This window comes from Branchiostoma lanceolatum, chromosome 5, assembly GCF_035083965.1.
Source record: "Branchiostoma lanceolatum isolate klBraLanc5 chromosome 5, klBraLanc5.hap2, whole genome shotgun sequence".
Lineage (NCBI taxonomy): Eukaryota > Metazoa > Chordata > Leptocardii > Amphioxiformes > Branchiostomatidae > Branchiostoma > Branchiostoma lanceolatum.
The window spans coordinates 22,332,085-22,356,654 of NC_089726.1; the positions used below are offsets into that span (position 1 = coordinate 22,332,085).

At 42.0% G+C, this 24,570-nt stretch overlaps 4 protein-coding genes across 8 annotated transcripts; 3 read left to right on the forward strand and 1 right to left on the reverse strand.

Annotated features, from left to right (window-relative positions):
* Window positions 1-299: 299 nt before the first annotated feature.
* LOC136435731 (ragulator complex protein LAMTOR5 homolog) lies at window positions 300-3,342 on the reverse strand. The gene is made up of 4 exons (XM_066429416.1): window positions 3,210-3,342; window positions 2,231-2,292; window positions 1,643-1,760; window positions 300-1,246 (listed from the first exon to the last, which is right to left on the reverse strand). Exons 1-4 carry the CDS (start codon window positions 3,242-3,244, stop codon window positions 1,180-1,182), a joined length of 282 nt encoding a protein of 93 aa, XP_066285513.1. The 5' UTR covers window positions 3,245-3,342; the 3' UTR covers window positions 300-1,179.
* A 219-nt stretch (window positions 3,343-3,561) lies between these two features.
* On the forward strand, window positions 3,562-13,579 carry LOC136435732 (thiamine transporter 2-like). Of its 2 annotated transcripts, none has more exons than XM_066429418.1 (8): window positions 3,562-3,804; window positions 5,850-6,130; window positions 6,787-6,989; window positions 8,039-8,166; window positions 8,894-9,399; window positions 10,132-10,324; window positions 10,799-10,940; window positions 12,317-13,579. In XM_066429418.1, the coding sequence occupies exons 2-8, from the start codon at window positions 5,875-5,877 to the stop codon at window positions 12,443-12,445; spliced, it is 1,557 nt and encodes a 518-aa protein (XP_066285515.1). In that variant the 5' UTR covers window positions 3,562-3,804; window positions 5,850-5,874; the 3' UTR covers window positions 12,446-13,579. The 2 variants fall into 2 exon arrangements, with proteins under 2 accessions (XP_066285515.1, XP_066285514.1); XM_066429417.1 differs by having other exon boundaries at window positions 5,865-6,130.
* Window positions 13,580-14,021: 442 nt separating this feature from the next.
* LOC136435733 (phosphotriesterase-related protein-like) lies at window positions 14,022-22,851 on the forward strand. Of its 4 annotated transcripts, none has more exons than XM_066429419.1 (8): window positions 14,022-14,127; window positions 14,463-14,547; window positions 15,647-15,827; window positions 16,313-16,397; window positions 16,974-17,162; window positions 19,334-19,462; window positions 20,744-21,015; window positions 21,709-22,851. In XM_066429419.1, the coding sequence occupies exons 2-8, from the start codon at window positions 14,471-14,473 to the stop codon at window positions 21,880-21,882; spliced, it is 1,107 nt and encodes a 368-aa protein (XP_066285516.1). In that variant the 5' UTR covers window positions 14,022-14,127; window positions 14,463-14,470; the 3' UTR covers window positions 21,883-22,851. The 4 variants fall into 4 exon arrangements, with proteins under 4 accessions (XP_066285516.1, XP_066285517.1, XP_066285518.1 ...); XM_066429420.1 differs by having other exon boundaries at window positions 14,044-14,136; XM_066429421.1 differs by lacking the exon at window positions 14,022-14,127 and adding an exon at window positions 14,150-14,265.
* On the forward strand, window positions 22,256-24,557 carry LOC136435975 (coagulation factor V-like). The gene is made up of 3 exons (XM_066429685.1): window positions 22,256-22,262; window positions 22,889-23,697; window positions 23,889-24,557. Exons 1-3 carry the CDS (start codon window positions 22,256-22,258, stop codon window positions 24,555-24,557), a joined length of 1,485 nt encoding a protein of 494 aa, XP_066285782.1.
* The last annotated feature ends 13 nt before the right edge of the window (window positions 24,558-24,570 follow it).

The following is a 24,570-nucleotide window of genomic DNA, read 5'->3' on the forward strand; positions in this document are numbered from 1 at the left end:
TTGGTGAAAGGAACACCTATACATTACTATATAAACAGTTCCTTCATCATATTCTATGATTCGACATGTTGCGAGGTATTGCAGTCCTCATTTTCAGATGGTAACGTAAAGCTGAGGTTAAGGTGTCAGCCTCTGGCACCGAATCTCATTGTGTAAAAGAACCCAACACACTTATTGAGAAGAGCAGGGGTGACCTGGTGTGCTTGGCTGAAAATACAAGCCATAGAGAAGCCGCATGTCATATTTGAGTAAACCTTTAAAACCTGAGTAAACCTTTGAAAAACAAGATCTCCAATCAGTAAAAGCCATAGCCATGCGATGCTAGTTTTATTTGCAAGTCATTTCCCGAGGGCTAATTGTAACATGAAACAATGTACAGGGAAAGTATACGGACAGTGTAAGTTAACAATGGTGTCAAGTGGAATAAGTGACTATTCTAACAACTACTGTGGAATACAATCCAAGCGTTTCGGGTTTGACTTCTTTTTTGTCAGTAACGCTTAACAATATTGAAGAGGAAATATTTATGTTGTACCTTTTTGAGTTTAACATCATTTCAAGGTGTTTTTCTTGTATAATATATTAATTGATTATGCTTTTCATTGATACTCTTATGATATTCTTCCAGTCACAAGTCAGAGTGCATCATTTGATCACCACCAAGCAGCCATGTACATGTTCAAATGCACTTCGTAAAACTTGCGATTCACTAGCCTCTACCAGGCTCCACAGGTCGCTGGAAAAATCATAGTACAGTAATTGGCCAAATAGACGGATAACATGCCAGAGAAGCTAGTCCGCTATGGAAGTTACAGCTTGCGACCTCTTGATGGCAAATGGTCCCTACCTCCGTAGCCCACTCCCTTAGCATACAATTCACTCTATTTGGCCTATTTTGACTATTTTTCCAGCCATCCGCGGGGCCTGGTAGAGGCTAGCGATTCCACCACCTACACTGTATTTGTCCAAGATAAGAAATCAGAACATTCAGACATGAGTATCAATTCAGGGCCTCTTCAATAAAATTTATACTTTCATTGATTCCTTCAACAGGGATGCCAAAGTATTCATACCAGAATTCATAGGAGTCCTACGGAATACATGTACATACAAGTTTTTTTACGAAATTCATACCATCAACTACTAAGGAACATACGGATTCTATAAAGTCCCTTTGAACTATGTTGGTACTTTGGCCTTGTGTATCGCCATAGTGACATCATCATGCTTTTTGATCATCAAGGTCCTGGAATGAAAGAAAAAAAAAAAACATCACAATTAAAATCACACATTGCAAAACTTCCTAACCAGCTTTCTCAACATAGTTTTCTTAGGAACGCAAAGTTTGAACCGGTAACAACATAATATTCAATTGTGCAGGGTATTATTTTTATGAAAACACAGATGAGAATTCGACTCCAGCCTTGCAAATGTGTTTTATGTGCTGGAGTATAGTATAGATGTGGCTTTAGTGCCTTCCACGGTAATTTCATAGTAATTCTATCTGTCAAAATGGCCATCCCCTGAGTCAGACTTGACTGATTAGGGTTCAGGTATTTTGGACCTGTACCTAATTGATTGTACCAGGTACTGTATCAGCACACTGTACTGGTACACAGCTCTACATTAATGTGTAACTTACGATGCGTCTGACTCTATGCAGACGATTGGATCCTCCTCCGAGGAAGGGTCCAGTTGTCCGGCCAGCTCGGACAGCCGGGTGACCATTCCTGCTGAGTCTCCGGACACTGAACCTTTGGCTGGAGAAATACTTGTACAGGATTCATTTGAAATAAACAACATCTATGATAGATGTATACAATATCTGTAGTGTGTTGTGATAAAGTTATATGATATCTGTAGTATGTTATGATAGAGTTATAAAAATTTGCAATTTGTGGTTTGATAGAGTTATATGACATGTAGAGTGGTGTAATAGAGTTATACGATAATCTTTACTTTAGTGTGGTGTAATGGAGTTATACAATACCTTTAGTGTGGTATGATAGAGTTATACAAAATCTGTAGTGTGGTAGATAGAGTTAAGCCTGTAGTGTGGTGTAATAGAGTTATACAATATCTGTAGTGTGGTGTTATAGAGTTATACAATATCTGTAGTGTGATGACATTGTGAGTGAGTTATATGACACCTGTAGTGTAGTGCTAATTGAGTTATCCCATTGTTACTTCATTTCTCTCTCTCTAGTCCATCCCTTCTTCTCTCACTCACCTCCTAGACACATGCCGTGTTGGTTAGCACACATGGTCCCCAGGACACCATGGGTGGTCATCCTGTGGGGTCAACCAAAGCAATATTAGTGCCAAAAATTGAAATAGAATAATGCTGAAATCTTTATAGTAGTGACATTTGCTAACACTGTTTAGCACATTTGCGTGGAAACTATGTACTGTGAGCATTTTAAAACTGTGCAAAAACGTGCCATACGATGATCCCCTTAGTTTCACAAGCCTACAAAACTCCGGCAACGATTTTCAGTGAGTTCTAACATCATAACAACAGCGTATTTTTGCATCATGGACGTTGCTATACATTGTGAAACTATTGTTTGAACTAATCATGTATAGAAATTATGAAATAAATAGACTTTCATTTTTCAAGATGGAAAATTTTCGGGCCCTAGTTTACTAGTATCACTTGGGTTTCCTTTAATGTATGTGTAGTTCCCTGCAGTACCTCTGTATCCTACAGTCATCAAACATCAACATGCTCCTCTCATCAATTACAAACATACTCTTGTCACTACTGATTATGAATATTTATCTCCAATGATAATTGTTGTCTGAGAGTGCATGCGAAACTCATATGACTCTAAAAGATGGGGAACATTTTGTCAATAATACTATTTTTAGTTTTTTTTAAATCTTATCAAAAGGAATGAGGATCATCCTATCAATAGTACAAAAATCTAATTGTTGATGGGAACATTCCTTCAATAGTGCATTAAACAAATCTTATCAACAGGATCATCCTGTCAATTGTGCAAAAAAATGCCATATTGACAGGGACAATAGTGCAATTTTTTAAATTGCGCCAATTTTCTTATTGAAAGGATCATGATGTCAACTGTGCAAAACATTCAGGAACATTCTGTCTACAAAACAACACTGAGGCTGCAAGCAAGAGAAGGCCTGCAACAGTCACCATGGCTTATCAAACTTACCGACAGGAAAACTACAGCAAAACTTACGTTTCCTCCAGGTGTTTGTCCAACTCTTTCTCCATTTCAAACCTTGCTGTACTGAGAACAGGGTCCACGGGGTCCGACTCCAAGTTGCAAATGCTTTCACGTGTTGACTAAAAGTCATGGGAGAAATAGTCCATTACTTCACAAGGGGGTGTAATAATATACGGTAGATTTTTAATTTTTATATTTTAAGAAATATATTGTGCATTATTGGTATCTTTAAAAGAATTCTGGTATCGAATTCAAATAAAAACATAGATGATGTGTAATATTTTGAGGTTGACATTGATATTATAAAATGTAATATGTTACCTAATTCCAGAGGTAGACTATTCTTACCCGCTATGCTTTGCGGTTGGTCAAAGGTCATATATGTAAACTTCCGGGTTTGTCCACCAAGGACGTGGGTCACAGATGAGATATGATTGTTATACTCATAACGTGAAGCATTATGCAAAATATCACTGTCGTTTATCTGATCACACTTTCAGATTGAGAATGCTTTTACTGTGTCTAGAGATGACGATAAAGCGGTAGACTACATTCAACGTTGGGAATTTTGACAGTGAGTTCGGAGTCCGAATCCCGTCTTCGAACGGTAAGCAGTCATGTTACGTTTAGCAAGGAGGTTTGTTTAAAGTGTATGTACGGTACGGTACTTACGAAGGCCCCAAAATAAAAGTACACATTTATATGTGGAGTCTGTTCCGAGTCACTGTGGGTATGTATCCTCATAGAATATCAACCTGTATTTCATACTTGACGTTAATACCTAAGAGATAATTCTTAAACAGAATTTGAATGTAGCCTATTCGGAACTATTCCTAGTCACTGTTGGTATATATATCCTCATAGAATATCTACTTACGCTTCACACTTAACGTTATACTTTAGAGATAGTTTTGAACAGAAGTTGAATGTTGACAATGGCACAAGAAGAAAGGGGGGAAAAGGATAGATTATCTCAGTTGGTAGCAAAGAATTTGTCCAATTGAGGGGCTGTTTTTCTGAAAGTATTTGCTGACAAGGCAAAGATAGCCAGGATGATAGCACATATCTTAATTCTTATGTTATGTGCAGTGCTTTAGCACACAGTTCCACTTAGGGGGTAACCGATCTGGGAGACCTCTGTTCAAATTCGGGGAAGGGCATCCTGGTTGGAGCTGCATTCGTCTTTCAGAAGGGACGTAAAATGGGGGTCACGTGGTCGAGGAGGTGCACACAAAAAGACCCATGTCTCAGCCTCATTACTCATCAGATGGGTACCTTAGCTGCCTTAGTAGATGAATATCTCATATGTAGCAAAAGTCTTTTATTACCTTCGTCGACGAAGTTTCGTCGAGAAGGTTATTCGATGATGCTTGTCTGTGTGTCTGTTAGTGAACAGAATAAGTCGAGAACGCCTGGATGGTTTGTTGTCGTAGTTGGTGTGTCGGTGTGTATGTGGGAAATCTCAAGATGATTAGATTTTGGGCGAAGTGTTTTGCATAATTAACGAGAAAAGTGTAAAAATGTGTTATATTGTATGCTGAAGTATGTGTACGTGTTGGCTGTGTTGTTCCAAGGCATCATGGATAGGGGTAGGGGTCATGAGGGGTCATGTTGAAGGCAGGAAACGTCAGTTACACAAATTGGCTGTCAGCCAGCTGTAGGCATTGGTAAGGTAGTCTCCAAGCAGACCTATGGGTTGGCTATAGCAGGGGCAGGTTTTGCTTCAGACTTTGAAAGGGAATTACTCAAGAAGGGCTTGGTGGATGGTCATAAATTTTTGTAAGTACATAGCTTGAGTGCTGATGTACATGATTAGATACTTATTATGCAAATCAGTATCTAATTTGCATAATTAATGAGGAAAGTTTATACATCCATCAATTTCCATGATAGGACTCTCAAACATGTGACATATGTAACTGAGGAAGAGAGAAATATTAATAGATATCAGCTTTGCAAATGAGAACCTCATTGACATAATTAATGAGAAAAACTATAACTCGAGATGGTCTTGATGGATGGTCATGATTTTTGGTATGTAGATAGCTTACGTGATGCTTTGTATGATTGGATGATAATTATGCAAATCAAATTCTAACTCGCATGATTAATGAGGCAATTTTAAAAATCTGCTGTGTTCCATGATATGACTATTCAAATATGTGACATTTGTAACTAAGGAAGAGAGGAATGTTGATAGATAGGAAATATGCAAATGTGGGCCTAATTAGCATAGTTAATGAGGAACTACTATAATTCCATACTAGTAAATGACGGCAATTTCATACTTGTGGCATTAGGAAGTTGTGTGAATGTGAACACCATTGAATCAAATTATGCTAATAAGGAGGGAGCTTATTTGCATAATTGATGATAAATGTTAGCATAACCTTCTTTGTTAAGCTCATAGTCATAACAAGGAGGTTTGGACAACTTATGTTATTTGGGTGAAGAGGACCAACTGGTATGATTGATGATTGATGAAAAACACTCCTAATACGTCAGTCATAAAGGTCAAAATCATTTGACGAAGGTATGAGGTCGTAGAACTCTTGTTCATTCATACAGTACTACCATTCATGACATTAGACTCTTTAATACACTTGTTCACTTTGATATGAATATAAATGGAACATCTGTCAATATTCTTAGATCTTTGCTCCTCAGAGATACAAAGATGGAGATGAGTACAGAAACCAGAGCGATCGTCCTCCTCTGCTTGTACGGCTTCTTTAAGGAGATGCGTCCTTCAGAACCTTTCCTTACACCGTACCTGAAGGGTCCTGACAAGAATCTAACGGAGGAACAAGTTGATAACCAGATCTATCCAGTTTGGACGTACTCCTACCTGGCCTGTCTGTTCCTGGTCTTCCTGCTGACAGACTTCCTCCGCTACAAACCAGTCATCATCCTGGAGGGGCTGGCTTACATCGGTATGGAACAAATCTTTATGACCTTATAGTAGTATGTAAAGGGATGTCCTCGTAGCTCAACTGGTGAGGACATCTCGGTTCGGGCTCCACCATCTTTCGTAAGTGAAGTAAAAATGGGGTTCCCATGTTCAAGGAGGTGTCTTTAGCATGTTAAAGGGGAAAGGCTAACAACCCCTCCCTGTAAGGATAGAACCTGCTGACAAAACAGCAAGGAAAGTTGCTGCCCTACGTACCACTAGGCATTACAAAAAGTACAAGGGTCTGAATGAACGAACAAACTAGTATATAAAAGATAACGTTATCTTTGCTGAACTGTCATTAAGAATCTGGTGAATTTCTTTCTAAGCTGCTTTATTTACTGCTCTAAAATTTGTTCCTTAGATCCTTGTAGTGCCTAGTACTAGTAGCACATACATTTTATTTGTCTTGCTGTTTCAGTCAGTATAGTGGCCTTGAAAAGCAGACCTTAAGAAGGCACTCCTGTTTCACCATATACCTTCCTCTGTGATAGAAAGTCATAGATTAAGAAATAAGTAGCTGGGTATATTTCTATGGGGAGGGGTTGCTAACCCTTCTCTGTCTCTGAAATTAAACAATGTCAAAAGTAGAAGAAAAGTCACTACATTCATTTTTATCTGTCCAACCTACATCTACAGGAACATGGGTTATCCTGCTGTGGGGACAGGGAGTGTTGACCATGCAGTTCATGCAGTTTGTGTATGGTGTCGCCACTGCAACAGAGATAGCATACTACTCCTACATCTATGTCATCGTCTCAGACGAGCGCTACCAGAAAGTCACCAGCTACACCAGGAGTGTGGTTCTAGTGGGGAGGTGTGCTGCTGGGGTGGTGGGACAGGTAAGGGAGTCATGACTACACCAGGAGGGGTTCTAGTGGGGAGGTGTGCTGCTGGGGTGGTGGGACAGGTAAGGGAGTCATGACTACACCAGGAGTGTGGTTCTAGTGGGGAGGTGTGCTGCTGGGGTGGTGGGACAGGTAAGGGAGTCATGACTACACCAGGAGGGGTTCTAGTGGGGAGGTGTGCTGCTGGGGTGGTGGGACAGGTAATGGAGTCATGACTACACCAGGAGGGGTTCTAGTGGGGAGGTGTGTGCTGGGGTGGTGGGACAGGTAAGGGAGTCATGACTACACCAGGAGGGGTTCTAGTGGGGAGGTGTGTGCTGGGGTGGTGGGACAGGTAAGGGGTCATGACTACACCAGGAGGGGTTCTAGTGGGGAGGTGTCTGCTGGGGTGGTGGGACAGGTAAGGGTGTCATGACTACACCAGGAGGGGTTCTAGTGGGGAGGTGTGCTGCTGGGGTGGTGGGACAGGTAAGTGAGTCATGACTACACCAGGAGGGGTTCTAGTGGGGAGGTGTGTGCTGGGGTGGTGGGACAGGTAAGGGAGTCATGACTACACCAGGAGGGGTTCTAGTGGGGAGGTGTGTGCTGGGGTGGTGGGACAGGTAAGTGAGTCATGACTACACCAGGAGGGGTTCCAGTGGGGAGGTGTGCTGCTGGGGTGGTGGGACAGGTAAGGGTGTCATGACTACACCAGGAGGGGTTCTAGTGGGGAGGTGTGTGCTGGGGTGGTGGGACAGGTAAGGGTGTCATGACTACACCAGGAGTGTGGTTCTAGTGGGGAGGTGTGCTGCTTGGGTGGTGGGACAGGTAAGTGAGTCATGACTACACCAGGAGGGGTTCTAGTGGGGAGGTGTGTGCTGGGGTGGTGGGACAGGTAAGGGAGTCATGACTACACCAGGAGGGGTTCTAGTGGGGAGGTGTGCTGCTTGGGTGGTGGGACAGGTAAGGGAGGTTTGTAACTATTTTTGTTCAAATTTTAACTAAAGAAAAATTAAGATCCCTGTCATTACCAAGAAATCTACAATTTTTTTTTTAAATTTCAGGCTGTTGTGTCAGGATCTAAAGAATCTGCATACATTCCCCTGAACTACGTTTCTCTTGCCAGTGTGACTGTGGCTCTCTGTATCTCCATCTTTCTACCAAGTGCCAAGAAAAGCATGTTTTTTCACAGGTTTGTATATAATATATAGGTGGACATGTCTATCATATGCGGGATTCTGTGGCCTTTACACAATGTAGATATGTGTGAACATTTGTTTTAGCTTGTACATGAAGATACCAAAATGTTGGCTAGGTAAATAAGACTTCTAGTTGTGTACAAAGAACTTTGGTATCCAGGGTAATCCGTTGTTATAACAGCACTCTGTATTACAAACAAGAGAAATGTACAGTAGTTTCATAGTACACAGCATTCAGTATTATAGATATAGAAGTGCTTCTGTGTGACAAGTTATATTGGTCTATCATGTGCTCAATAGTCGTTACATTGTATCAATGGAGCATAATACAAGTTAATCAATGAATACAGAAATGATACAGTAACTGCTACAGATAGCTGTTGTGATGTAACTGTTATATTGGGTGTTTGGCTCAGAACCCAGCGGTCCCGGGTTCGAATCCCCTGACTTGCCATCAATGCTGTACCCTAAGGTACTTTACACAACTTTCCTAACTCAACCCAGATGTAGAAATGGGTACCTAACCTCGGTTGGGGAGGTAAAAGGCAACGGAAGGAGAGGGATGGTTTCTGCCTTCCAACACCATGCCAATACCTTCCATATACCATGCCACAGTGGATGACAACCCACTGCCCCTACTGCCTCAAAAAGGCTTTTGGACTGCCTTTACCTTTAACTTTTACAGATAACTGATAGTTGTTTTGACATCCACCGTTTCAGGTACTCCAGACAAGAAGAGGATCCTGATTCTCCCCCAAGTCCTACATCAACAGAAGGAAATGACCCCAGGGAAGAGGTCATTTCTGACAACAGTGGTGTACAGGCACCAGATAGTGCTGGACAGATAACAGATGGGTGTGTACAGGCACCTGATAGTGTTGGACAGATAACAGATGGGTGTGTACAGGCAGCAGACAATAGGACACATCAGCCCACACCATCACAGCCTCAAGCTTTGGACTCCAGTTTAGTTACCTCAGAAGTCAACACCACTGGTTCGGGAAAGGACAACATCGTCGTCTCCACATTGCTTAACTTGTGGACGGACTTCCGCCTGTGTTACGGTTCCCGACACCTGCTGCTGTGGTCGCTGTGGTGGTCGCTGGCCACCTGCGGCAGCTTCCAGGTGGGGAACTACGTGCAGAACCTGTGGGATGCCATCAGCCCCGCTGCGCGTGACGGCCAAGTCTGGAACGGGGCGATAGAGGCAGCCGCTACTCTCTTAGGTCAGTAGTGAAGAGTGTAACAGACTTTTTTCTTGTTTAAGATGTCTCAGAATAGAGGCCTTTCCAAACTCTGGCGCAATGGGGGAAAAAGATGTTGTAACATTGCTATGTTATTGTTTTACTACAGTAAATTTGTTTTATTATAAGACCCTCATTTTTGCCCAACTGGCCAGAGTTTGGAAAGGGGTATATTCCCAAAGATGTTGTAGAGGAAGATATTGAAACTACATTACGTGCACATACATGTGTTTGGAGGGAAGTTTCTTTTTCTTTATTTTCTTTTTTAAGGTGAAAGGTGGACGTATAAAGGTAATCTCATGATATTTTTGAGGCCGTGTGGGTTGTTATACAACGTGTCACCGCCTTTTACCTCCCAACCTAAGTCAGGTACCCATTTTTACACCTGGGTGGAGCGAGGAAAGTCGTGTTTTTGGCATGTCAGGGGATTCCAACCCAGGACCTCTAGGTTCTAGGCCAAACACTCCAACATGACGCCTTTATGTAGGAAATAAAATTCAATTTTTGTTCTTCTGTATCAATGATGTAATCATAACAGTTGTGATGTTCTGTATGCCTCCCTTGCTCTCTGTGTTTTTGTTGGTTTCAATCCATTCAAGCAGTTTTTAGGCTGTTTTGTTTTCAAAATATTTGGATAACTCAGATGGTAAATAGCCTAGACTCAATCTAGCATGTCTGTCTTAAAACAATATTTCATCTTTTTCACACTTGCAGGGGCCATGGTTTCCTTCTCCATGGGCTACCTTCATGTCAACTGGATTGTCCTGGGAGAGATGACTCTTGGCGTTTTGTCGGCCCTGGATGCGGCTTTGCTCATCGTCATGGCAACGGCATACCAGATCTGGGTCAACTACATCTGTTATGTCATCTTCAGGATGTCCTACCAGTTTCTCATCACCATAGCAACGTACGTTTCTCTCTCTTCTCTCTGTCTCTCTCTCTCTGTCTGGAGGGAGGGAGGCAGGGATGATGAAAAGGTAGGGAAGGAAAGATAGGAAGAAAGAAAGGAAGGAAAGAGAAAGGGAAGGAATGGGACAGAAAAAGTCTGGAATGGCGAACTGACAAGTTATTGTGTACATCGGTCTGTCATTGACTTGATCAAAGACTTGTTTTCTGTGCATTTTTTTCAGGATGTCAAAATGAGTGACACTGCAGTCTGCCCCATGTTTGAAATACATGACATTGTATGATGTCCTACTGTTGTGGAAAGTTTACTGACTTTTTAGATCACATAGAAACAGCTGACCATCTTCATGGCTACCTTGTCCCCCCGAACGACCTGGAGGTCAAGGGACTGCATGTAGGTAGGTAGGTAGATTACATATGAATGTTAGGCATGCTGGAATTATTCTTAGTAAATCACATTGCATGAAATGTTCAGATTTCAGATTGCCCAGAAGCTGACGACTGAACGTTACGCGCTGGTGTTTGGTTGTAACACGTTTGTGGCACTCCTGCTGCAGACCATCCTCACTGCAGTCCTGGTGGACAAGACAGGACTGGACGCACCTGTCAGAACACAGGTATGAGACACATCTGTCAGAACTTAGTTGTGTGACACACCTGTGAGAACGTAGGTATGAGACACATCTGTCAGAACTTAAGTATGAGACACACCTGTCAGAACATAGGTATGAGACACACCTATCAGAACTCAGGTATGAGACACACCTGTGAGAACTTAGGTATGAGACACATCTGTCAGAACTTAAGTATGAGACACACCTGTCAGAACTTTAGTATGAGACACACCTGTCAGAACTCAGTATGAGACACGCCTGTTTAGTACTTAGTAAGAGCTCAGGTATGAGACACAAATGTCATAACTCTGATATGAGACACTCTTGTCAGAACTCAGGTATGAGACATACCTGTCAGAACTTAATTATGAGATACATCTGTAAGAATAGGTATGAGACACACCTGTGAGAATTCAGGTATGAGACACACCTGCCAGAACTCGGGTAGAAGACACACCTGTCAGAACTCGGGTAAAAAACACACCTGTTAGAACTAAGATATGAGACGAGTCTGAGAGACAAGGCAAGGACTAAGTTTTGTTCAAATTGGATGCTATTACATACCCCATGAACAATGCAATCTCAAAGAGCTACGTACATCAGCAAAAATTTCTGTCATACATGCTATCAGGGCACTGATTGGAACAAAAGCATGAGGTCTAAAGATGGTATGACACCAAAATATATTCCGATTAAGTTCAATAGTAATTGCATTATTATTCAATTCACTATTAGAATAATAAACACATTTGTGCCAAGTTTACACCCTTTTGTTATTAAGCATAACACCTCCCTTCTGTCAGAGATTGGTTACCAATCAGAAGAAGGAAACGGTCTCTCCCTTCTACCTCTGCTTGGAGAATAACCATGATGTCTTTGGAGCTGAATTACCAGCACGTCGTTATCTTAGCTTCAAATTGTTTTGCTAAACATGTAGATTGCCATTAAAAAATCACACCTCGACCCAAGATTGCTCTTAATTATATTATGTTAGTTGATAGTACTATGTGACATCCATGAACATGTGCATACATGTGACCATGACACCCAGTTCGGAAACTCCAACCATGGTTCAAAGAAAATGTAATTTTGAAGGAACAACTTGCTTTACCATCATGATTGAGTGAGATTGCAAGATATTTCAATGTTTTTACAGATTTTTGATATAATTTTCTTATCTAAAGGCATACATGTATGTTAATGGAACAATACTAATTATGATTAGTATATCATCATCGCTGCTAAATATAATCAGAAAATGTAACAGTTTTATTTTGGTATCATATGGTTGGTATGTGGGGTGTAAAAACTGTTCATATTTGTTGTCACTGATATTTTTGTATCTTCTGAAACTGACGCTTTGTTTTCCTTGTTCCTAGTTTATTGTGTATGGCGTGTACTTTGGCGTGATTGCCGCCATCTTCCTGACCGGTGCCGTGGTAACGCTGACCAGACTTGGTTGGCGAGAGGTGCGGAGAAGATGGAGACTTGTGGACAACGATACATAGCGGGTCTTGGCGCCGTGGTACATTGTCAGCCTGCCAAGTGGCATCTACAACTAGTTATGTTAATGAGCCACTGACATATCAGTACTACATTAGATATTTTTCCATTCAATCTGTTGCATACAAGTTGTTGTCAATCATTATGCTGAGGATACAGTTGTATATAGTGTCAGGATTTTTTAGCAATTATATATGTATTTGCATTTTATGTTAGGATTTGATCCAAGTGCTCCATCTTGAATCTACATTAACATTAAACATCAAGAAACGAAACCCTACATGTTCTTGATACTGTATTATGGCGTTAGGTTAGTAGAGATGTAATTTAACACAGTAGAAAATGGTGTGTTTGCAGTTGTTTTTTTGTTTGCAGTTTAAACAAGGTTGTAGGCTGGGAGAGGACATTTTTGTTGTGGTTTTAAGTTTGCCTTGAAGAGGTTACTGCAAAAAACGCAAATATAAAACCACCGCAAAAATTTCAACATTTACAGTAGTCCAAATATTAGGGCTTTCCTTGGTATCATGGACCATAAATGGTTGATAGCATTTTATGTTTCATATCAAAGACCCTTTTGAATGGTCATTTTGTATAGAATACTGTTGATGATTTTGTAAAAAAGATTAAATGTAAACATGAATATGAGACAATATAGCATAATATGTTTTGTACCATCTATTGAGATAATGTGAGTATCATGCAATTATTTCAGCTTGTCCTTCCTAATTTTTTTAACTTTTAAATGTAGAAGTCCATGAATTCCTTTTGCCATATTTTAAAAGAAATTGTATGTTAACTTGAAAGAGACTGTGCCATTTAATATCCATTGCATGACATGCAAATTGATGCAATGTATTTTTTACATATTTATAGTATGTAAAAATGTAGACTGGAAAAACAAGTTGTGGAATCTGACCGTTTTAGCACTTTTAAAAGTTAGTACATGTTGAGGATAGAGCTAGGACTATAATGAAGAGAGAATTGTTCGAGAAGAGATTCTATTTACTGTTTTTAAGATATTGAGGCAAGTCTTCTTTTGAAGAACAAACATGTGTTTGTTGCACATAAAGCAGGAACTTTTTAGTCACAATGCTGAAAACTTGGTTTCCTGATGGCAATAAAAATGTTATATTTCTGTCCTACATTGTGAAGCGAAATTATTGATTTGAAAAAAAAAAGATTCAATTCCTCCAGACAGATCGACAGATACACGGTCATGTATATAAATTATATATTTCAGACCAAAGTATTGTGATTTACGTTATATTGGGAATAGAAATATACCATTAAAGCTAATAAACTATCATTTATTATAATGAGTAAAATTGAGATGGACCTCTATTATGCCAATTTTCATAATAACAAATAGTCAATGGCGATTTGGGACACACTCAAGTTTTTGTTTTGTTTATTTCTAATTAAACAGCATAAATAACAAATACAGACAAGAGTACAAACACTCAAGTTGTACTGATATTATCATGTATCCAAATAGAATTGACCAGCTAGGAGCCCTCACTTGTCGTTGACTTTGAGTCAGAAAATCATATCCCTGCCAACAAGTGATGTACAAATCTGAACTGAACAACAGCATTGAACTGCTAGGAGGCGCTGCTGCATGGTGTATGACTTTGACCCCTCTGTGAACTCCAGTCGGCTGGCGTGACAACATTGCTTGTTGTTTTGAGTAAGACAGGTGTAAGATAACGTTACCGTAGGCCTTAAGATCAAAGATAGTAGCAATATGGTTAACGTAGGTTTAGAGTACATTGTCCAAAGCTATGGGCAGTTATAAAAATCGCCAAAGCCGTAATTTGTTTTGAAGGTAATGGTGGATTGAATATTGCGACTCGCCAGTCTTGACGTATTTCAGTGCTTTCATAGCTCTCTGGGCAGCCAGGGTTCCCGTCAGTTTTGGTTACACGCCACTTAGCTACATGTAAGTAGCCCGCGGAGTGTGATATCATGATACTGGTTAAACTTAACATTGTATGAACATGTACTACTTACTTGACCCCCTAGGTGGCGCTATGGAGTCTGTGGTCTACAGCAGGCAACAACTACAGGGCAAAATACTAACAGTGACCGGACCGGTCCCACCAGACAGGTAATGCCGTAATGCCTTGTTAGTTTAGCTAGTTCAAAAAAGGAGAGTCTATGACTTTTACCATAATCTTGGAGTCGCAAAGTTAACTGCTTGTGTATAGAATTTTAACATAAATGGGGCATAATTATTGACCATTTCCTCCAAATCTTACATTTGCCACCTTCTGAGTCATAGGATCCAATCTTTCCGAAAACACGGGAAAATCCCGTGAAAACGACTTCTTATCCGCAGAAAATCCCGTTTTGAGATTATTTTAGATCCAATCATTCCAAATATACGAAAACATCCCCTAAAACGATCTCGTATCCGCGGAAAATACCATTTTTGGGTTCTTTAGGATCCGATAATCCCAAATTAAAATTTACGGAAATGTCCCTGAAAAAAACGACTTGATGTCGAAAAGTCTCATCTTGGGATTCTTCAGGGTCCAACCATTCCGAATATCTAGAAATCCATATTTTGGATATTTTACGGATCCCACTCGAATCCGTCTGTATCCCCTTGTATTTGTTAGCAAAAAAAACAGAACTATTACTACTCGGATATTGCTGGATCCGAGACCTTTTTCACCCAATGTGGTTGTTATTTCACACCACTAGTCATACTGCCACGATATCATATAAATGGTCAGGCCTAAGGAAATAAAAATGTTGTGTTTCCGGTTATGTACTGCAAAAATTAGGCTCGTTTAGGTAGGATTTATTTATTTATTTCTTATATTTCGGCCAAATTGATCCAGCATGACAATGGTTTCCAACATCACATTGCATCTATACAAATCTACATTGTACAAGCACTTAAGTATATATTAATCAAAGGAGTACAATGTTTGCTACACATCCCTACATCAACTGTTCAAAGCCTTAATCTGTTCACACAGTGTGAAATACAAGAAGTCTGGAAAAAAAAATTACATACAAGAACATGGATTCTGTTCTGAATTTACATCATTCAGATGTTATAAAAGATTGTATGTCTCTTGCCAGCGGTCGCCCCAAAAAAGCTAGGATCAGCAGGTTTTCTCTAGGGTCGGTCTGGTAACCGGAAACACAACACAAGAAGTTTTTGAAAATGTTTGAACTTTCTTTATGATTTCTAGCATAGGGAAGACTTTGATGCACGAGCACATCATAGTGGACTATGCCAAGAACTTCGGCCAGCCAATGGGTGACTCGTCACGTGCCAGGGTAGGCGGGCTGTCATTGGACGAGCAGAGGCAGCTGTGGGAGGAGCCACTGTCAATCAAAAACGTTGGGCACTGCAGGGGGTATTTCAACCAGGTACTGGTCTTGTACATGTGTACTTGATGCCTTGCACTAAGTCATGGGATTAAACAATGTAACGTACAGTATAGGTATAGCACGTCAACGGAACGTATGCGTTTAAGGTCGTGATATCCCGTATAAAAGGTAAGGGTAGTCCTAAAGCCTTTTTGAGGCCGTAGGGGCATCGGGTTTATTTCCACTGTGTCTAGGGCACGGTGATGGAAACCTTACCCCCTCCTTCCACCGCCGTTTACCTCCCCAACAGAGGTCAGGTACCCATTTTTACACCTGGGTGGAGTGGGGAAAGTAGAATAAAGTGCCAATCCCAAGGGAACAACATCGGCGGTATGTCAGGGGATTCGAACCCAGAGCCTCTGGGTCCTGGGCTAACACCCCAAACGTTACGCCAACATGCTACCAGCAGGTTTTATACATGGACTGTAAGCGCAATACGTTTTGCGCGTGCTTATAGGTACAATCTTTCCTTCTTCTGAACGTAGAACAAAGACAACATGGTGTTGGACGACGAACAGATGATGATGAGGGAAATGGAACCCTACAAGAAATTTGGAGGGCGAACAATTGGTAAGTACACTGTACGTTTATTCTAACCCTAACCCTACTCCTATGTTTAGACAAGGAGGTTCAAATCTCTTTGGTTTGGTGAAGGCAATTGGCAAACATGGCAAACGTATAGTTATGGGGCACATAATACCTATTGAAAGGCGTAAGTTCATAAGTTTTCTGGCTCAACATTTTTCTCGCAGAGTAAAGATAGTTAATTAAGATAATAGATTGTCAACACTCTCGTACTGAATTCAATAACATATTCATTTATTTCTCGAGACAGCGCTACCGTTCACACATCTTGACTTTAGCGTTCTCGTTGTTAATAGCTCCGTTAAAATGGAGGTATTCTCTTCAGTCTGTGTGTTTGTGTTGATGCGTGCCCGTAGTAATTTGAATATTGTAGAGTGACATGATGTGAGGGGAAAGATGGTGTAACCGGAGACTGGCAGGATAGGAAGGTTGCCTTGGCTGGCATACAAATACGTAGACAGAATTAGCGACAAAATCCACATTGAATAAAACAAGTAATTCAGAAATAACTAAATATTTTACGAAAGTATGAGACTTTCAAGTTCATGTTGATGTTTTCAGTTGAGCAGTCTGTTTGCGGGATGAACGGAGATCCCTCGGCTCTCGCGAGAATCAGCGAGACTTCAGGAGTCCAGATTGTCCACGGCACTGGCTACTACCTGTCCCGGGTCCACCCACCCGACATGGACAATAAAACCGTCCCGCAGCTGACAGACCAGTTCCTGCAGGAGATTCTAGCAGGGCACAAATGTGCGTTTTATTATCTACGCCGAGGAACTCGGAGTAGATTATGTTTTCGGTTGAGCCGGATGTTGTGTGGGTCTGTATGTATGTCAAGAGCATAACTCGAGAAACCTTTAATAGATCTTCATGATATTTGGTAGGTGTGTAGTGGTTGTGCAAAGGAAGGTCAAGTTCAAAAATCGTTTACCTGGCGTTTTCCAACAGTACTGCAGCGGACTTTTAATTTTTCTGTGTTTGTGTATAGGCAAAAAAAGTGACGGAAACGTTGATGAATCTCTGATTTTTGGTAGGTAGGAAGAGATTGTGAAAACGGAGGTCAAGTTTAAAAATGATTCATCTGGCGCTTTCCTACAGTACTGCAGTAGGCTTTGTGTGTGTGAGAGTTTGTATGTCGCCAGCATAACTCGAGGAGCTGTTGACGGTTGTGCGTTATATTTAGTGGATAGTTAGGGGTGTCAAAGAGGAAGGTCAAGTTCGATAATGGGCCTCATAGCGGGTATATGAGGTACTGCAGCGGAGCTTCAACGTTTGAGGCCAAATTTTCTGGAGGCGTCAGGTTCATGATTTTTAGGTAGTATATAGCTTCTGGGACGGCAAGTGAGTGGTGTGAATTATGGCCCCCTAGCTGCTCCTTTGGAACTGCAGTTGGCGTTTTTGTTAATACCTTTGGAGACGAATAACTTCAGCAGGGATTGACGGATTATCATAATCTATGGCATGTGGATAGTTTCGGTGATGCTTTACATAATTGAATACTTGTCATGCAAATAAGACGATAATTTGCATAATAAATGAGGAAAGTTTATCAATCCGCCAAAAGCTTATAGTCAAATTTCATGCAAGTGCTATGGTAATGATTTTTAAGTGGTGTACAGCTCTTGGGGCAGGTAGTAACTGATGTAAGTTTAGACCCCCTAGTGGCTTGCTTAGAACTGCAGTGGGCTTTTTTGATGTTACCTTTGGAGGTGAATAACTCGGGTAGGGTTTGATGAATTTGCATTGCTTTGGACAGGTAGGTTATTGAGGTAATGATTAACAAATATAGACGTATGAAATTGTAATCAGGGTCTAATTAAGTGGTGAAATAGGCTTGTTTATGATTGCGTTTAAATACCTTTTGTTGACCTATATTCAATGACAACACCTGCTTGTCAGCAGGCCTGTGTAAATTAGATTGATGCTCTCTGGTGATCTCACTACCACCGTCCAAACTACTCTCCCGCTGGGACGGAGCTAAATCAACAAACACAGGAAAGGTCAGGCCCTGTGAGGGACTATCGTCAACCAGATGGTCCTGACGTCGTACCTGATAGGGAAACACTACTTCATTCAGCCACCTAAAGAACGCAACAACGAACTTATCTTCCAATTTAGTCTTCATACGAGGTCAAAGTTCGGAATTCCTCCCACCCTATCATCGCTACCTACCGCCCGGGAGGGGAACTGCCGTCACCGAGAAATTGTCCTTCCTTGGCAACACGTCTTGGGTGACCATGGAAGAAATTAGAGATTCCTCCACCAATGATCTGATGGCTAAGGGAATCATTCAAAGAATCGATGTTTCAGCTACCACACGCGTTTCTGAGGCACTGGTTTGTTGTGTCCAGCAGGAGTCAGGACTAACGAGCCCGGTAAATTATGTTACCAACGTGAGGTGCACAGGAGACAGGAGAGGCCACCAAACTTCAAGTCTCTTGACTATTGGTATAATCCCCTGATTATTCGGCGAAGATATGTGTTCGTGGAACTCTAGTTATGTATTATATTGGGGGCTGCAGGTAATTCTTAATGTACACAAAAAGCATAGATGATAGCATGAAATTTCATCTGTGTTGGTAAATGTCATTATAACTAAAGACGGAACTTTACAAAGACAGCATTTTGAATTGAGACTTAATCAAATTTTCGGCTGACTCCATCATCGACGTATACGTACGTGACGACCATGTTCATAGAACTGACCCATCTACTGCAACTTCGGGGACGTGACGTTAGAAACACGTGACTGCAGCAACGGGTCGTATGTACCAGATAACCTGTTCAATGTCAAACGGCGGACTCGAAGGTACGGGGGCGGAAATTTTGGGCAAGTTCTAATTCTTCTAAGTGTTGGTTTCGTAAATATATGTTAGTCTTCATTCATATCATAAACCATGTTGCTGTCCTGTGTTGCGCAGGCGGTGTGCACGCCGGTATCCTGGGCGAGCTCGGCTGCAGCACAGTCCTGGCACAGAACGAGGCGAAGGTTCTACAGGCCGCGGCTTTCACTCAACAACAGACAGGCGTGTCCATCTCCATCCACCCAGGTCTCATCTTAAACCTGCTGTAGTTACAAGACAACTGGTGTCTCACGGGGCCGCGCCTGTTTGCAAAAGACATTCGACGCAAATTTGTCACCAGAAATTGCAAGTTTAAGCAAATGTCGCCAATAGGCACCAATGGGCGCGAAAAGGTGCAATTTTTTTCTGTGAAAAGTAACATGTCAGTTTCAATGTTTGTTTGTTTGAACTTTGTTTAGTCATGAGAAGCTCAAATCTGCACGCAGGCCGCTTTTTTTGCGATCATGAGGAGGAAGATGTAAGGAACAGACAAAATATAACAGATACAGATTACATCATTCAAATGCTTATAAATTGTGTAATCATATATTTTTGCGCACACATAGTACGAAAACACTATCGCAAATCTTATTTTGATACATGTACATCTTAATCATTGTACATTGGTCTTTACTTTAGTGGCAACCCCTCGATTTCTATTCTCCAAGCAGAGGTTTCGATCGGGGGGAAATAGTAGTGGTCGGGATTTTTTACACTCTCCTGTCTGCAGAGAGAGAAGAGTGTAAAAACATCACCCCCGCCCGATCGAAAGAGGAGAATACTCGATTTCCAATAACCTGCTCATCTGGACTATTACGCAAATGCGTTGCACGTCAGTGTGACCGCAAGGGAATATTTTTTACAAATTCGCAAATTTGTCGCAGTTTTTTGTCACAAACAGGCGCGCGGCCTAGTGAAATACCCGCTTTTAACAGTCAGACAACCGTGTTTTCAATTGTTGAGTCTAATGAATGCTGCTCAATGCACTACTCCAAGTGATGCTTACGTGAATAATACCCACATTTTCACACGATAATAGTCATGCTTTTTAACATAACGTGTACATCTAAGTATTGCAAATTAGAGACCCCATTAGTGTCCCTTCTTCCTGACCTCAACAGCTATCAACCAACCCAAAACGGTGACAATACCTTCTGGAGAACACGAGATGTCAAAAACAGAACTTCTGCTGCAGTACCAACGAAAGTTGCTAGGGGACCCAAAATCTAGTCATTTTGAGGACCCATCAAGACCAACCCACATAGTACATGTTAACACAATGCATTCAGTCATTTTCGAATTATATTTTTGACAGACAGACAGGCGGACAGACAGGCACACACACACACCAACACGCACACACACGCGTGCACACACAAACAAACAAACACACACACACACACACACACACTGTCACACATACGAACCCTATCGAAAACATAACCTTCTTGGTGAAAGTAATAATCCTTTAATATTTCTTCCCGAAAGGCTATAGCAAGGAATCCCCTGTTGAAGTTGCTCAGATCCTCCGATCCGAGGGTGCAGATCTGACACGTGTGGTGATCAGTCACGTGGATCGCGGGATCCTCACAGTGCCCGACATGATCGCTCTAGCCGAGCAGGGCTGTGTTCTGGAGTTTGACCAGTTCGGCTGGGGCTGCTCCTTCACTCACGCCCTGTCACATGGCATCGACTACCCCAGCGACTTCGTGCGCTGTCAGATGATCCGGGAACTACGAGATGCTGGCTTTATTAAACAGGTACGTGTATTTTGTTTGTATGAAGGTTGTACCTGGAGCCAACGTCACTTCATATGAGCGGAAGTGTGCCGTCAGCAACGGGGCAGTCGGTATCAGTACCCGTCCCTAGCTCTGTTGAGGGGTGGGCGTTGGGCCCTAGCCCCTAATGGTACTGTAGATCGCCTCTTAGATAAAACAACGCGTGTTACGCCAATTACAAGGTTGAGAGAAAGTTGGTTCAACAACCTTTGAACCATTGCTGACGTGACACGTGACTCAAGTGTCTATACGCTCGTTCTCATTTAAATGTACACATTTTGTAATCACCGTTACCGTTAGAAGTAAGACGTTCCTGACATTAAGATATGCCACATATAAGGTACCAAACTACCGTTTTTAAAAGCTAGAAAAGTTTTAAGTCGTAATAAAAACTAAAGTTTGACATCTTATATGTGGCATATCCTAATGCCAGGAACGTCTTATTTCGATCGGTAACGGAGATTACAAAATGTGTACATTTAAATGAGAACGAGCGTATAACGACTTGATGTGTGTCAGAAAGCTGAAAAAGACTGAGCGGATCAGTCGAAAATTCCGGTCAGAATATTTTTTGGAGTTCGAGAACAGTTTAATTCTTCATGTATTTTACCGACTTATAGTTATATTAAGTATGCTGCTAACCGTGGGTTATATCAAGGACTCTCTATCTTCCAGGTTGTACTGTCACATGACATTGCCTTCAAAAGCCGGCTGACGCGGTACGGAGGGGACGGGTACAGTTACCTGCTGAAGAATATCGTCCCGTACATGCTGCAGAGAGGGCTGGCAGAGGAGGATATCGACACCATCCTAGTTCAGAACCCCAAACGTTTACTGACTATTGTCTAAAACGCCCCATCTCTAATGTCTGTAGCTGTTGTGAAAATGTGTAAAATGGCTAGTACTTTTGCCATTAGAACCACTTCTAAGACAAGACTTAATCGTCCATGAAATGGATTTAAACTTCGAGGGTAACAGATTAGCGCATAATATTTTAAAAGAGTCCTAAACTCTAGAAGGGGGTGTTGTTTTCCACTAGATCATGTATCAATGTTTCAATGAATACATAATCAACCGACTTTTTACAGAATTCCGCTGGTGATGAATCACACAAGGTGTGTTTAGTAAAACAATATGATACGCACTAAACCCGTGCAGACCCTACCCATGCATTCCCCTAGACTTATATACACTTCCTTCATCGTGAATATTGTTGGCATAAATGACGGGTGATAAGCACATTAAGAAGGCCAGTTGTTAATAAGATATAAAAGAACACATAACAGGACCAGTTTTTCTTATCACCCCTAAAATTCTTTTTGGAACCTACCTTTTGCCAAGCCTTGTTAGGTACATTGTATTCAGCCATAGGCTGAGGTTGTTAATTTGATTAATTAGAAAATAGAGGGTCACCTGGGAAATTTAGTAGAACACTGAATGCTTTTTGAAGTGCACGGGACTAGTGGGTACTTAATCGTATACCGTGATAAGCATTCATTTTCACTTCGTAAAATTATTATCTATTCGAAAATAACTCCCCCCTCTATAGTTTAGGACTCCTTTAACGGTGGCGTAGTAAACATCTGGCAGGTGTTTTAGATTTAATTGAGGGAACGAATAGCCGTGATTTCAGTTATACACAGTTTAATTCACAACATCTACCAAGACCTCATTAGCCCAAGGCTATCTCGTAATGACGCTCTTGTCATTTGATGTTTTCGTCAGCTTTAATGAGTATTGAGTATTGTTGATCATTATACACTTTTAATCATTTGTCCAACAGATGTATGGGGCCAATAAAACAGAAGAACCTTTGAATTCATGGAAGTCAATAGGTTTCACTATGTCCTTTAAGCCATCCGCACTACCCTATCCCTGGTGCTGAACAGCATTAGCACTGCCCTGTACTTGGTGCTAAACACAATCCCCATTGCCTGTTGCCGGTGCTACTGCCCTGTCCTGGTGTTTAATACTACTCACACTTCCCTGAATACCATCCACACTGCCCTGTCCCTGGTGTTTAATACTACTCACACTTCCCTGAATACCATCCACACTGCCCTGTCCCTGGTGTTTAATACTACTCACACTTCCCTGAATACCATCCACACTGCCCTGTCCCTGGTGTTTAATACTACTCACACTTCCCTGAATACTATCCACACTGCCCTGTCCCTGGTGTTTAATACTACTCACACTTCCCTGAATACTATCCACACTGCCCTGTCCCTGGTGTTTAATACTACTCACACTTCCCTGAATACCATCCACACTGCCCTGTCCCTGGTGTTTAATACTACTCACACTTCCCTGAATACCATCCACACTGCCCTGTCCCTGGTGTTTAATACTACTCACACTTCCCTGAATACCATCCACACTGCCCTGTCCCTGGTGTTTAATACTACTCACACTTCCCTGAATACCATCCACACTGCCCTGTCCCTGGTGTTTAATACTACTCACACTTCCCTGAATACCATCCACACTGCCCTGTCCCTGGTGTTTAATACTACTCACACTTCCCTGAATACCATCCACACTGCCCTGTCCCTGGTGTTTAATACTACTCACACTTCCCTGAATACCATCCACACTGCCCTGTCCCTGGTGTTTAATACTACTCACACTTCCCTGAATACCATCCACACTGCCCTGTCCCTGGTGTTTAATACTACTCACACTTCCCTGAATACCATCCACACTAAACAATATTCACACAAACCCTGTCCTTGGTGCTGAACACTATCCACACTGACCTGTCCCTGAACACCATCCCTACTGCCCTGTCCCTGGTGCCAAATACTATTCACACTGCCCTGTCCCTGAACACCATCCACTCTGCCCTGTCCCAGAACACCAACCGCACAACCTTGTCCCTGAACATCATCCACTCTGCCCTGTCCCTCAACACCATCCCTTCTGCCCTGTCCCAGAACACCACCCGCACAACCCTGTCCCTGAACACCATCCACTCTGCCCTGTCCCAGAACACCACCCGCACAACCCAGTCCCTGAACACCATCCACTCTGCCCTGTCCCAGAACACCACCCACACAACCCTGTCCCTGAACACCATCCACTCTGCCCTGTCCCAGAACACCACCCGCACAACCCAGTCCCTGAACACCATCCACTCTGCCCTGTCCCAGAACACCACCCACACAACCCTGTCCCTGAACACCATCCACTCTGCCCTGTCCCAGAACACCACCCACACAACCCAGTCCCTGAACACCATCCACTCTGCCCTGTCCCAGAACACCACCCACACAACCCAGTCCCTGAACACCATCCACTCTGCCCTGTCCCAGAACACCAACCGCACAACCCAGTCCCTGAACACCATCCACTCTGCCCTGTCCCAGAACACCAACCGCACAACCCTGTCCCTGAACACCATCCACTCTGCCCTGTCCCAGAAAACCACCCGCACTACCTTGTCCCTGAACACCATCCACACTGCCCTGTACTTGTACTGTGCTGAACACCATCCACACTGCCCTGTACTTGTACTGTGCTGAATACCATCCACAC

Bases quoted from the DNA above. Each gene is read 5' to 3' on its own strand.
- LOC136435731 (XM_066429416.1), bottom strand. From the start codon at position 3,244: ATGGAGAAAGAGTTGGACAAACACCTGGAGGAAAC. The intron at 2,293-3,209 runs GTAAGTTTTGCT...TTGACCCCACAG, and splicing joins GACAAACACCTGGAGGAAAC to GATGACCACCCATGGTGTCC. The intron at 1,247-1,642 runs GTAAGTTACACA...CTTTCATTCCAG, and splicing joins TGCATAGAGTCAGACGCATC to GACCTTGATGATCAAAAAGC.
- LOC136435732 (XM_066429418.1), top strand. From the start codon at position 5,875: ATGGAGATGAGTACAGAAACCAGAGCGATCGTCCTCCTCTGCTTGTAC. The intron at 6,131-6,786 runs GTATGGAACAAA...CTACATCTACAG, and splicing joins GGAGGGGCTGGCTTACATCG to GAACATGGGTTATCCTGCTG. The intron at 8,167-8,893 runs GTTTGTATATAA...CCACCGTTTCAG, and splicing joins AAAAGCATGTTTTTTCACAG to GTACTCCAGACAAGAAGAGG.
- LOC136435733 (XM_066429419.1), top strand. From the start codon at position 14,471: ATGGAGTCTGTGGTCTACAGCAGGCAACAACTACAGGGCAAAATACTA. The intron at 15,828-16,312 runs GTACTGGTCTTG...TTCTGAACGTAG, and splicing joins GCAGGGGGTATTTCAACCAG to AACAAAGACAACATGGTGTT. The intron at 16,398-16,973 runs GTAAGTACACTG...TGATGTTTTCAG, and splicing joins ATTTGGAGGGCGAACAATTG to TTGAGCAGTCTGTTTGCGGG.
- LOC136435975 (XM_066429685.1), top strand. The intron at 23,698-23,888 runs GTGTTTAATACT...GCCCTGTCCCAG, and splicing joins TCCACACTGCCCTGTCCCTG to AACACCAACCGCACAACCTT.